Source organism: Phalaenopsis equestris, unplaced genomic scaffold, assembly GCF_001263595.1.
Source record: "Phalaenopsis equestris unplaced genomic scaffold, ASM126359v1 Scaffold000002, whole genome shotgun sequence".
NCBI classification, from domain to species: domain Eukaryota; kingdom Viridiplantae; phylum Streptophyta; class Magnoliopsida; order Asparagales; family Orchidaceae; genus Phalaenopsis; species Phalaenopsis equestris.
In genome coordinates, this window is record NW_018164444.1 from 75779346 (window position 1) to 75792696 (window position 13351).

The following is a 13351-nucleotide window of genomic DNA, read 5'->3' on the forward strand; positions in this document are numbered from 1 at the left end:
CTGTGGGCCTTGTCCAGTATGTCGATCTTCTCCTTCTCGGTCATGTCGGCCGGCAATGCCGCCGACCCTTGCAAGGCTTCTACAACACACTGCTGAAACAATAGAGCTCTCATCTTTACTCTCCATAGGCTGAAGTCTTTCTTCCCGTTGAATTTCTCAATGTCGAATTTGACAGAACTCATTGTCGCGACTAGGATTTCTTCCAATGAATTCTACCTGCTGCCCTTCCAAGAACTAGGCTTTTCCCCGTGAACTTCACTGCCTTCGCCAACCAAACAGAAGCTCTGATCCCTTCTGGCAGAGATCACACCTGTTCACCGGAGAAAACTTCCTGCTCTGTGCTCGCGCCTCCTTCCCGCAGGCACTCCTCTGTGTCCAACGAAAAAAATCAGGAATTCCTCCTCTGCCTCTCACACGAGAATAACTGCCTCTCCAGAGCCGCTGCGCCTCGCCAAACTGCTTAGGTCCTCCTGCTCAGCGAACTCTCGAACAAGGAACTCCCTGAACCCTTCTCTGCGCGATCTCCGCCTCTTCCCTCTGGCTGAGCTGCTCGTAAGACCGAATTCCTCTGCCGGCAGCCCTGTCGCAAATTTTCGGCCCTCGCTCGATGACTGTTCCTCCTCCGTCACGCCGAACCGCACAACCTGCGGTGCGAATCCAGCCGATCAAAGCTTCCACTGCTCATCGAATCTGTAGCGATTCGGCTGCCTATGATGCGATCTGGCTCCTCTGTTTGTGACTGGCCAAACAATGCGATCTGGCTCCTCTGTTTGTGAATGTCAAACTCCTCTTCTTCGTTGCTGGCCGCGAACACCTTTACACGGACACCTCTAGCCAAGAAGTATGAATCTTCCCACAGACGGCGCCAATTGTTGTGAGATATGTACTTCCTGACATAGAAATGAGACGAAAAAGAACACAAGCAAACACAGATCGTTTACGTGGTTCGATCCAACTGGATCTACGTCCACGGAAGGGAATCAATCAAATAGTTTACTAAGGCAAAAGAAATGGAGAATACAAAGTTTATACATAGAGATGAGCCCTCATCTTCCTTCTATGACCTCCCTCTCAAGCGACACTTTGATACAAGGCCTCAAGATGCTCTCCTCCTCTCTAGCTCTCTAGCTATTCTCTCCTCCTTCGTGGTAGCTTAAGATCTCTTCCCTTTCTCTCCTAAGCCTCACACCCTTAAGATCTCTTCCCTTGCCCTCCTAAGCCTCACACCCTCTCTATTTATAGAAGCAAGAGAATGGTAGGTGGGAGGTAGGTGGGAGGTAAGTGAACGGTAGGTGAGATATGGTAGGTGAGCGGTACCACATTACAAAAGTACCATTTTACCTTAGTTCATTAATTGGGGGTCAAAATAACATCAATCAATACTGAAAAGATTAAGAGTACAATTAGAATCCAAAATAATCAAAAGAGCATAAAAATATTCTTGCAGACTTCTTGAACAAATTCAATCCACATATGTCAGAAAGTAGATTGAAGAGAGAAAATTGGGTTGTAGTGATCGAGACACTAAACATACGTGTAGGTACCATTTATACAGAAACAGTGGTGTTAAAAATTAAAAAAATATGAGTCAATTTTAAGATGTTATATCAGTACTTGAATTGTAGTGGTTAAGATTGGGATGAAAATGTGCATACACTGATAACAAATGATAACATTTAGGACGATATCATAAATTATATAATTATTTCTACATAAACTAGCTGAACTTATATGATATTTTAATTATTAATATATTTTGATAAGAAAACCCAAAATTGACACAATTTTAAAGAATCTCTTTCCTCCAAAATGACATTTTTGAAAGGATCTGTGGAGATAATATAGCAAATGGAGTAATACGTTCCAACCAGGAGTCTTACATCAGACTGAAGAAGTGGAATTGACTACACTGATTGATAATTTTATGTTCGTGAATGGAGAAGCCTTCATCGATGAGTAATTGCGGCTACTCAAACACTTGATGTTCAAATAAACAAAGATGTGATCATACAGTCATTAGACAGATAACAGAGTGGTAACAAATGATTAATCGCAAGAGTCCATCCCAACAAAAAAAATTAAAGGAAAAAAAATACCCATAACATGATGACATTATTATAGGCCAATTAATAAACATATGTGGATTTCCAACAAACTGTGGAACATCATTCCCCGTACACAATAGATGAATGTCTAACGAAGTTTGACAACATTCCAAGCATTTCTAATAAGGTTAAAATTTTTGTTCATGAAGAATTAAAGTATACCAATGCATATAAATAGATGAATGCCATTTCCCATTTCATGAGAAAAATTTTGTTGGCATTGTTATCCTTTGATGCTTCATTAATGGTAATTATAATTTCATTAGAAATGCTTGGAATGCTGTCAAGCTTTGTCAGATATTCATCTATTATGTATGCAGAAATGCATTTCATATACATTGAAATCACGTATACATGTCTTCTACCAGAAGATGATAGCTTTCGAATGTTACCGAAACACAAGCATTTGAATGTTACCGAAAAGATAAAGCTTAATCTCACATAAAAACGTGCCCACAGAACATTGAAATCACGTATACATGTCTTTTACCTGAACACGGAAACGACATTGATAAAACAACAAAATTACTGTAAAGGAACAAACACACAGAAACAACTAGAAGGAATTCAAAAACAGATTTTATAGATACGATAATAAAATAAGCCCACAAAGAAACAAGTTCAGAAAGATAGAACCCCCTTGAAAACAGATTTCACAGCAACGGAAATGAACAAATGATAGAAAAATCAGCATAATAAGGTCGAATCTGTTCCAAAATGAAAACCGTAAAAAAATATACCCATAAAAATTGAAGAATATACAATATATCTCACTTTCATGCCAAAAAAATAAAATAAAACAAAAATAAAAATAAGAAAATAAAATCTAATAATCTACTCTCTCAACTTCCCGAACAGACAGTTGCTCAAAAACAAAGAGCTAGGGCACAGATAGTCACTCCAAAACGAAAAGCTAGGATATTGAAGTAATTACCAGTTATCAAAACGCGAACAGCGCACGAATGACCGCATTATTAAAATGCCATTATAACGTACCACGGTGTGAAAATGCCGCTACCTTGCAATTAACAAACACCTACTCAGACAATGCCATATCAGTGCCGCAAAAACACTTCCCCAAGCAGGTGCTTAGTGTTGACTATTATAGCTCCCATATTAACAGATTTGTAATTTTATAATTTCAGAAAAACCAAAACAGGTACATAAATTTTTAAAAATTCAGATACCTCTTTTAATAACTAGATTGCTGCCTTGCTGGCCTACTATCAAGTTCAGCATGCATCCTCTCACAAAGAACGTATTACTGATATATCAAGAAACTAGGAAGTCTTTTCTAAGAAATTCCAGAGAATATAACTATTCTGGGAGTATACTACAGTTAAGGTTTTTCCTCCAGTAGAAATTTCAGCAATTTTTTCATATATAATACATTTGTTCTCTTTTTCTATCTGTTAAAGCTGAGATAGATACTCATCTGTAATCGATCCTTTTCAAACTTATCCCAAACATGATTTTGCTGCTTGTATTGTATTGTTTTATGTTTATCTCAAATATGAAATATCGTGACACCAATATTGACATTAACAATTTAGCAAAATCGACACCAATGCCTACACACACCATCAGTAATAATTGTTGACACCTAACAACAATACCAATGCCAATGTCTTCCGTCAACACCAGAACAAATTGGTGAACTTCTTGGTCTCTGATCAAACCACTAATGATCACTTAAAGATAAATCCAACATCTCAAGGCTCTTCCAACATACACCATAGAAGTCATCCTTCACAATTCATATCTACCATATAATAACGATGTCTTCTCCAACTATAAGAAAGAGAATCGATTGTAATTAACAATATATAATAGCAGAATTGATTCAGTTGAGCCAAACCTCATAACTTTTCCTCTTTCAAGGTGTCCATGTAAAAAATATCTCGTCTCCTATGAGCTACTTTCGACTTTCTTTACGTTGGAACTTCATACAAAGGTAAGACAATAAACTCCCTCTCTACTGCATTTCAGGATGATGATAATGATGATTAACAGATTTGCCCTTCACCTTCAGTCTTCACTCAGGATCCCAATACAGGGATTATTTTTCTTTCAAGCGTCCACATATACTTCTCAGCTCTCAAGATTTCTTAGTCTTTACCTCATATGGTCAGCCATTCAGCTTCACATAACAGACCTCAAACTCCATGATTGACCTTTCTATTACCAGTAATCTCCACAAGAACAAGCTCCAACCTTGAAATGATGAAAACGAACTGGGTCTCTTATTACAATCACTTTACCTTCAGTCCTTGAAACAAGCTTCGCAAATTCATGGCAATCTCCACAGATCCTGAGATTCTTCATTATTCTGATTGGCTTTCCCTCTGTTGAATTCATCATTCCAAAAGCAATGGCCATCTTCTCACTATGATACCGAAGAGACTCTTCCTTCTGCTCTCTCCCCAAATCATGCAGCACAAATTCAGTATCAGGCACATAACCCATTCTACTTATTCTGCTGATCAACCTCTCCAGTTCTCTATTGATACCCTCCATTTGAGCATTTGAGAAATCTCCAGCAATGAAGACGTGGGTTTCCTTCCCAACATCCATCCAACTCCGGCCAGGCTCTTTCCTAATGCCTCTATCCCTCATCATCTTCCTCATCTGCTCCACATCTGACCATTGCTTAGCATCTGCATAAATATTCGATAATAATATGCAAGTCCCTTCATCTTCAGGTTCTAGTTTCAGAATCTCTTGTGCTGCATAAGCAGCAAAGTTCACGTTTTTATGAACCCTGCATGCTCCAAGGAGGGTTCTCCATATAATAGCATCTGGTTTGAATTCCATTTCATGGATAAACTCCACAGCTTCCTCAAGCTTCCCTGCTCTACCAAGAAGATCAACCATGCAGCCATAATGCTCACTTCCTGGTTCTATATCAAAGAGTCGCTTCATGGAGCGAAAATAGTGCCAAGCATTTTCAATTAAACCTGCATGACTGCAAGCAAAAAGAACGCCCACCATGGTGATGTAGTTAGGGTTTGCTCCTTCCGCCTTCATCAAGTCGAAAAGTCTCAATGCTTCCAGACTCCTTCCATTCTGAGCAAGGCCTGAGATCATTGTGCTCCAAGATATCACATCTTTCTCAGGCATTCTTCGAAAGTTATATTCTGCCTCTTCCAAGCTTCCACATTTACAGTACATATCAAGCAACGCATTGTTCAGAATCAAATCGGATTTATACTTGAGCAAATGTACATGAACTTGCTGCCCCATTTCTAGAAAGACCATACCAGTGCAAGCTCTCAGAGCACTGGTTAAAGTTGCTTGTTTAGCTAAAAAGCCTGCTCTTTTCATCTGTCTGAACAGCTTCAGAGCTTCGTGGCCATTGCCGGTCTGTGCGAAACCACCAATGACAGAATTCCACACAACAGGATCTCCTGTTATCATTTCATCGAAAACCAGGCGACCACTCTCAGAATCTCCACATTTGAAGTAAGCATCGATCAGCGAGCTTCCAACAAAATCATCAAACTCCAATCCGTGATTGATGGAACAGCAGTGCATTGCCCAAAGGGTGCTCAGAGTGTTGCAGGCTCGTATAATAGATGAAAAGGTGAACATGTTTGGTCTAATTCCATCTCTCTGCATCAAGACAAAGAAATACAGAGCATCGCTCTGAAGATCAATATCAATAAGTGCAGAGATCATTGTAGTCCAAGAGACAACATTTCTAAAGGGCAAACTGTCGAACATTTGGCGGGCGTCATCAACGAGGCCGAAGCGGACATACATTCCAAGGAGAGAGTTAGAGAGGAAGAGGACAGGAAGATAGCCTGAAGAGGCGAGATGGCTGTGAATTCGGCGGCCTGCATCAGTGGCTCCATCGGAGAGGCAGAGCTTGATTAGGTGGAGGTAGTCTACGGGGTCAGCAGCGCGGAGGCCGCGTGAATGGAGGATTTCGAGGGCAGTCATGGCATCGGAGAGGGGTCCATGGAGGGAGAAGCGGGTAAAGGATTGAACTATAGATTGGTTCTGGTTTAGGGCTAGAGTTTGGCTTGAGAAAAGAGGAGAAGAAGGGATCGGCTGGGTACGAAGAAGAAGACGAGCGCGGGAAGAGGGCTTTGAAGTGAAATTGCGAGCAATACGGTTCATTTTAAGTAGCTGGACCAAAGGTGCAAAACTCAAGAACCAGTTGGGCTTTAAGCTTAGACCGGAATTGCGCCAACCCACCCACACATGACACAAACATGCACAAATGCAAATATTATTATTATTATTATTATTATTATTTATTTTTCACAAGTTGAAATTAATTTCTAAAATTTTTTATTTAGTTTTTAATCAGTATGCAATTGTTTAATTCGAGATTATCTATGAATCATACCAAAAATATAGAATGTGAGTGAGAATTTAAGTTTTTGAGGGCTCATCAAATCTATAAAAATTAATCATGATGATGAGAAGACTTGTAATTCTACATCAAAGAATTGGTGTGGGTAGTTAATATCATCAATCAAAGTGATGTTTTAATAAATATTGCACATAACAACTCATTCAAAATTATTTCCAATATGTTGTATCCTAGCATGAGTTTAAAGCTCTCTTGAAAACACTCTTGTGATACAATATTATATTTTAAAGTTTTCAAAATAATCCCCCTACAATATTGAGGGTGTTTTTTTTATATATATTTGGGTTGATATCATGTTTTAGACGGAGATCTCTAATATTATTTTTTATTATTAAAGGCACTTTTACAAGATAGATGGCATTCATATGTATTTGGGTTAACATTGTTCTCTAAGCTGAGATCCCCATATACATCCATTAAACATTAGATTCATCTCTTTATGAGATAAAAAATAAACTATTTGGGTTGATATGTGTTTAAGTCGGGATCCCAAAATGTGTTTATTAAGTGTTTGAATCATCTCTTTGTCAGATAGAGAATCAAACAAACGTTTGGATGATTTTGAGTGCATGATCAAGAGCCATATGCATTCTATATAGAGATCCTTCTAATTTTATTTGGGCGACATCATGCAACAAACCAAAATTCTTGAAAAAACACAATTATTATTGGAAGTCTTTCTATAAGACATGTCTTTCTTATTCTATTTGGTTTGACATTATGCTCAATGTTAAGGCCCCCAAATATATTTTATTAAATAAATAATTAAATATTTAGTTGACATCGCACTCATTACTGAAGCCCTCAACATACAATATATAGAGGCCACTACTATTATTTAGTTGACATCAAGCTTCATTCCAAGATCTCCAAATCAAAATATGTTGTTGAGATTCTCTCTGCAAGATAGGGACATTTTATTTTATTTTATTTAGGCTAACATTAGTCTATACAAAGAACTCTGATTGATTGTGTCAACATCATGCTCATTGTCAAGTTTCTCATATATATTTAGCAAATATTATAATTTCCCCTTGGTTAGATAGGGTAGCGATCATTTAAGGATTCTCATTCATTTAGGTCAACCTCATGCCCAAAAGATCTCCAACCATTTGGGTTGACATTATGCTTGATGTTGAAATCCCTAGATGTATTTTGAGTGCCGAGTCTCACCCATTTTACTAAACGGACAATGAATGATTCAAAGATCTTCACGCATTTGAGCCATCATCATGCTCAAAGTTAAAATTATGTAGTCCATTCTTTATGAGACATGGGACCCCTTCCTTTTGGGTAGATATCAAATTTAAGGCCAGGATCCTCAAACTCAAAGCTCAATGATGAACAAAGGGAATCTCATCTTCAACAAGTCCATTAAAGCACCATGTGTTGGACCGATACTCTTAGCCAGTTAATCTCATGCAAGCACTCAAGGTTAGGTCACTATTTTGTTGGTGTTGTTGTTTTATTTCGTAGAAATCTTATATTTTTCCTGCTTTTCTGTCCTTCTCGTCGGCGTCTTGTCACGTCCACATGTTCTATGGTGGTAAAAAAATGACAAAAAAATACAACACTCTCACTTTGGTAATGGCCCCCTTCTTTATTATTCGCTCACACACCTCATTCTTTCCTACTTCTCTGTGCTGAAAAACCCATTTGCCTTCTTTTTTCTAAACTCAGACCATGCTGCACCTTTCCTACTCCACGCCACAACAGCTTTGCGGTTCTCCATTGACACCTTAGTCGTTGAGCTCACTGAACTACTAGTAGTTGTTTTTCTTTCTCCTTACCATGAATATGCAAGCCAATGACATCTCTCTCTCCACTATTTGATGGATCACTCTTGGTTGTTGTCCACTTTAAGTCTATTACATCTCCCTCCTCACACAAGTTGAAAAAGCATTGCCTTGTTATGTCGCTACCCCATGGCCAGCCAAGCTGTCCTCACAACCTTCCTATCACTCCCCTCTCATTCACACAAGCTCCACCTATAGTGTAGAAAAAGCCTGTTTCGACTCTCAAAATGTTTGCGTGTGCTCTGACCAATTTGCTAAATGCATATACACATAGTCTGGAAATGTTTCACAAATAGAAAATAAATTTAACTAAAAATGTAATTCTTTTTGATAATGTGCTCACATTTTTAAACTTTTACAAAAATCTCTCTTTGAAAGCTAATTTGAAAATCATTTTAAGTTATGTATGCTTTCGAAGGAGCTTTCATGTTTATAAGTCAGAATCGTAAATCCCACCATTGAGGCCTCTGATAATCCTCTTTAGTAGGGTGTGGAATAGACAAGACTGAGCCCCAACTAAGTTAATTTGATACTCCTCCTCATTAGAACTGGAGACGATAGGACTAGTGGATTTAATAATATTAAATTAAATTATCCTTGATGATGGTTGTTTTGAATACATATCTTAATCGAAGTGGTCTGTTCTCAAATTCTATAATTTAAAATATTCACGTGAAGTTCAGTCATCACTAAATACTTAAGTAAAATTTCTTCATGCCTATGACTATTTGTCAAGGGTGATAAATCTTAGACTAATCTAATCTCATAAATAACAATTATCATATTTATTATATTGTCAAATTCACACTCAAAATAATCTCATGTCAATAAGAATGTGACATCTTCTGTTCTCGTGGTTTGGCCCAACATATCCACAATGAAGTGATTACAATAGGCTCTATCAGATGGTTTGGCCAATAATCTCCATCATGTAGTTTAGCTTGAACCATCAGATGGTTTGGCTAGCAGGCTCCATCAAGTATTTTGGCCTATATACTCCCCTATTATGACCATGGATATTGCTTGTATGTTATTCATGGCTTTACTTATTTAGATTGCGGATTGTTATACTTGATATGACACAAATCCCTTTTTTAGCTAAGGCGATCACCTAAATTTGTCCCTTTAGACAAACATTTAACCTATGTCTACAAGGTTCCCTTGGACTAAGCAACCCTTGACTGCTGACAAGGTTCCTTCTACCAGGTTATGTCGAATACCTTCTTTGACTAGTAGACCAGGAACCATGTGATCTTTATCAATTTCATCTTCATTCAACTGCCATCTGCTCAGAGCTAATAATGATAATTTCATAATTTAAAATTTAAAATTTGTTATATATTAAGTCCAAATACATAGCGCCAAATGACTAGACTTAATCAAAAATGCTCTCCCATTATTGTGATGAGTAATTAATCATATGGGCTTGAGCTTATGGGAGACCTCTAAACCCATCTTAAAGTCCTCATAAAATGAGAGCAAAATCCTTGGGTAGTGTCTTATATACTATCTCAATTGCCTTATAAAAATTTTACCTAGAACATCAAAGTAAACTCTCTCATTCATTTCTTTTTAAGGAAAGCCGAGGTAAAAAAAAATTGGATTCTGTATTGATGGTTTATTTATAGATATTGAAGTGTTATTAACTTAATTGGTACAAGATTTGACAATAATTAATTTAAAAAATTAGATATACAAATGAGACATTAATGTCCATATGGCTTGAGTATGAAATGTTGTACAACACTTCTGAGGTTAAATTGTTGCCACTCATCTCTTAGAATGTGGCCATTGGTACTTAGCCTTGGAGTATTGTGTTTTGTAGCTCTATATAGAATGTAGATCATAAGTGTTAATACTCGGCACTCAACTCGACCCTTGGTATTTCACCATTTTAACTCATACCTTGAAATTTGGCCATTAATCCATTTTTTCATTCCAATATATATATATATATATATATATATATATATATATCAAGCATAATAAAACTTATTTTATAATGCATATATATAGAATCTATATAAATTAATATTTGAAAAAGGATTAATTAGCATCATCTATTCATAAGCTTAATTGGCAGTATAATCCATGCATAAGTGTCCTCAAAGTGATAACAAACAACCAAAAGAAAATTTTAATTAATACTTTCTATGCACACCACCTAGTCATAGTATATGGTGACAAAATAGGAAAGCCCGCGCATTATTATTATCAAACTCGAGATACAAACCATGAGAGCTTAAAGAACAAGTTGAAAATAAGTTTCAAAATCAACATAACATAATCTCCAATCAAAAACAAAAAAAGATGTCATGAGAAATGATTGTCTATAAATATTAATCTTTTATCATTCACATTATATACATATATATACGTATAGTATGATTTTTTCCTCTAACAAATTACTCATAGCTTCAAGTCAAGATCAATACCCTCATCATGCAAAAGAGGATCAAAATAAATATGATTGATAATTTTATCTGTAACATGATCTGCACAATGATCTGAAGTGTCAAAAAAGTCGTGCAGTTTGGGCTCGCGGCTGAGCTTCTTGTGTGCCTTCCAGAAAGCTATATTTGGACTAAGAGGTATCATTTGAAGACAATTAGGCTTACATGTGATGTGTATCTTCCTTTCGGGTTTGGCCTCAATGGTCTTTTTGGCGCGTCGATTCTGATGGGTAAGCATATAGTGTTGATGTTGAAGCCTCATCTCCTTTATCTCTTTACGATGAGTGGTTTGATGACCTCCGAGGCACTGTTGAATAAATTGCTTTTGTGAATAATTGTATGAGAATTAATTGAATTATAGGATTGCATATAATTTAACTGAAGGTATATAATATGCTCCTTCTATTTTATTAGATGTGATATGACTTTTCATTTATTATTGTCTGTATATACTTACGAAGTACGTAATATTTTCTCATTTTATTAAAATCAAATTCAATATTTGTTGTGTGAAATATAGTTGTTATCTTGTAATTGGAAGGATGTTGTATGACGTATGCCAAAGAAAATACATCTTACGTCTCAAATCAAACCAGAACGGAGAATTTTTAACTCTGCAAGTTTTACTATATATTTATATATCAATGATTAATGGTACAACAAGAAAGCTGTTTATATATAATAGGTTTATATTTATATAGAGAGAGAGAGAGAAGTGACGTTTATTCTAGTGTGTTGGCTGGCATTCGCGGTATAAGACTCATCATATGGAGGGTTTGAATCCTCCCTGGCGCAGTTGACCTTAATATGATGGTACTCGAATTGTTAGACACATTGGGGGTGGTTGGAGGCTCGTATCATAGCCTCTGGTCATTCGACCATTCCTTTTAATATATATATATATATATATATAGAAAAAACTTAAGGGCTAATATATTAAAGCGGAAAAAGAGAGAGAGAGAGAGAGAGAGAGAGAGATTTGAAACTGCGTAATCTTCATGAAAGCTGCAATTTTGAAGTCAATGAAGGAAAGCATTTTGAAAACTCATGGATTACTTGGTGAAGGTGGCATGTATGTTAAAATTGAATTTTAGATGTCAGATATGAAAATACGCAAAAATTGAGTGGTATGTGTGTAGATCTTTCTTTTACTTAATATTTTTTGAAATAAAATTATTATATTCTCATAAACAAACGTAAAATGACTCGTAAACCTGCAGATCATGAAATTATAGAAAATATTCACACATACAGGCATGTATATAATATCTGTAGCGCCATTATATTGATAGAAACAAATAGACACCGAGAATTCAAAAAGACAACCCTAATGATGATGATATGCGTGTAAACTTAGCGATATTTAACCTGCAGGGTGAGGAATCCTTTGGCGCAGAAGGAGCAGCGGAAGGGCGCTTCTTCCTGCTCATAAAGATTGAGGCTTTGGTTGATCTCCATTAGAACCAATTAAGATGGTAGAAATGGAGGATATTGCTGCATACAAAACACCTTCCTACGTATAGAACATACAATGCAAGTGTAAGGATGACTATCTCATTGATGAGCTGGCACTAATTAACCAGGTCAAGCAAGTATATAAATATTCATTAAGAGGATTCGGTAAGTTAAATGTACTTAGTATAATATATTACATTATATTAATGCGGTAATTAATGTAGTTAATAAAAGCTTCATGCATAAACATGTCAGAGGTTCTCGTAATTCTTTCCCTTACAAAAACTTCATAACTATATGTAATATTTTTTTGTTATCATAATTATCTGTGTATTTTTTTTCGGTTATATGAAGATGATATCTTGTGGAAGAAATTTTGATGGAAGGAATGGGATAAAAGGAAGTTTGAATATATGGTGGAGGGGCTGAATCTAATTTTGTGAAGAAACTTCTTAAGAGAGGAATTAAAGAGGGAGGAGAAAGGATTAAGTTCACTTAATTAGAATATTTTGAGACAGCTTTGTCATGCTATTTGGCAAGATGATCCGGAGCCATATATTGAAATTGTTATAGAGAATAATTTTTGCTGAGAAATTGTTGAGGCTAAGCCCTAATTGATTGAGTTATCATGTATGGACAATTAAATAGCAATGTAGGTCAGGCCCGTATCAAACATAGACATGTCTTTAACACAGTTCTAACACGTTTTAGACACACCATAAACTGTATAGTTTAAATAATATTTAAAAAATTTAATACGCATGTCTTAAATTAATGAATTAAAATTTTTTAATATATATATATGTATATTTATTTATTTATTTAATACAAAACAATTAGTGCTTACTTTTTTATGTAAAAAACTAAGCAATATGTATAAATAGCTTACTTTTGAAAGTTAATGTTATCAAATTTGTTATTTTTTATTCTTTATAATTCTTAATCTTATATTTATTTAATTCTTGTCTATTTTACAATTTATATTAAGCAGATTTACATATCTAACACCTAAATTTCTATTTTTTACATATATATATATATATGATAAATTCATATGCACGAAAATATGTATTTCACTTTTTAAAGTTAAAATGGTAATATTTTAGATGCGATATGAAAGATTTGAGTGATAATAATGCACAAATGCATAATTTGGGTGTG

General features: G+C 35.8%; 1 protein-coding gene across 1 annotated transcript; it reads right to left on the reverse strand.

The window, feature by feature from the left end:
• Positions 1-2972: 2972 nt before the first annotated feature.
• On the reverse strand, positions 2973-6246 carry LOC110019893 (pentatricopeptide repeat-containing protein At2g03880, mitochondrial). Its single transcript, XM_020717759.1, has one exon. The coding sequence runs from the start codon at positions 6225-6227 to the stop codon at positions 4287-4289; it is 1941 nt and encodes a 646-aa protein (XP_020573418.1). The 5' UTR covers positions 6228-6246; the 3' UTR covers positions 2973-4286.
• Positions 6247-13351: the final 7105 nt, after the last annotated feature.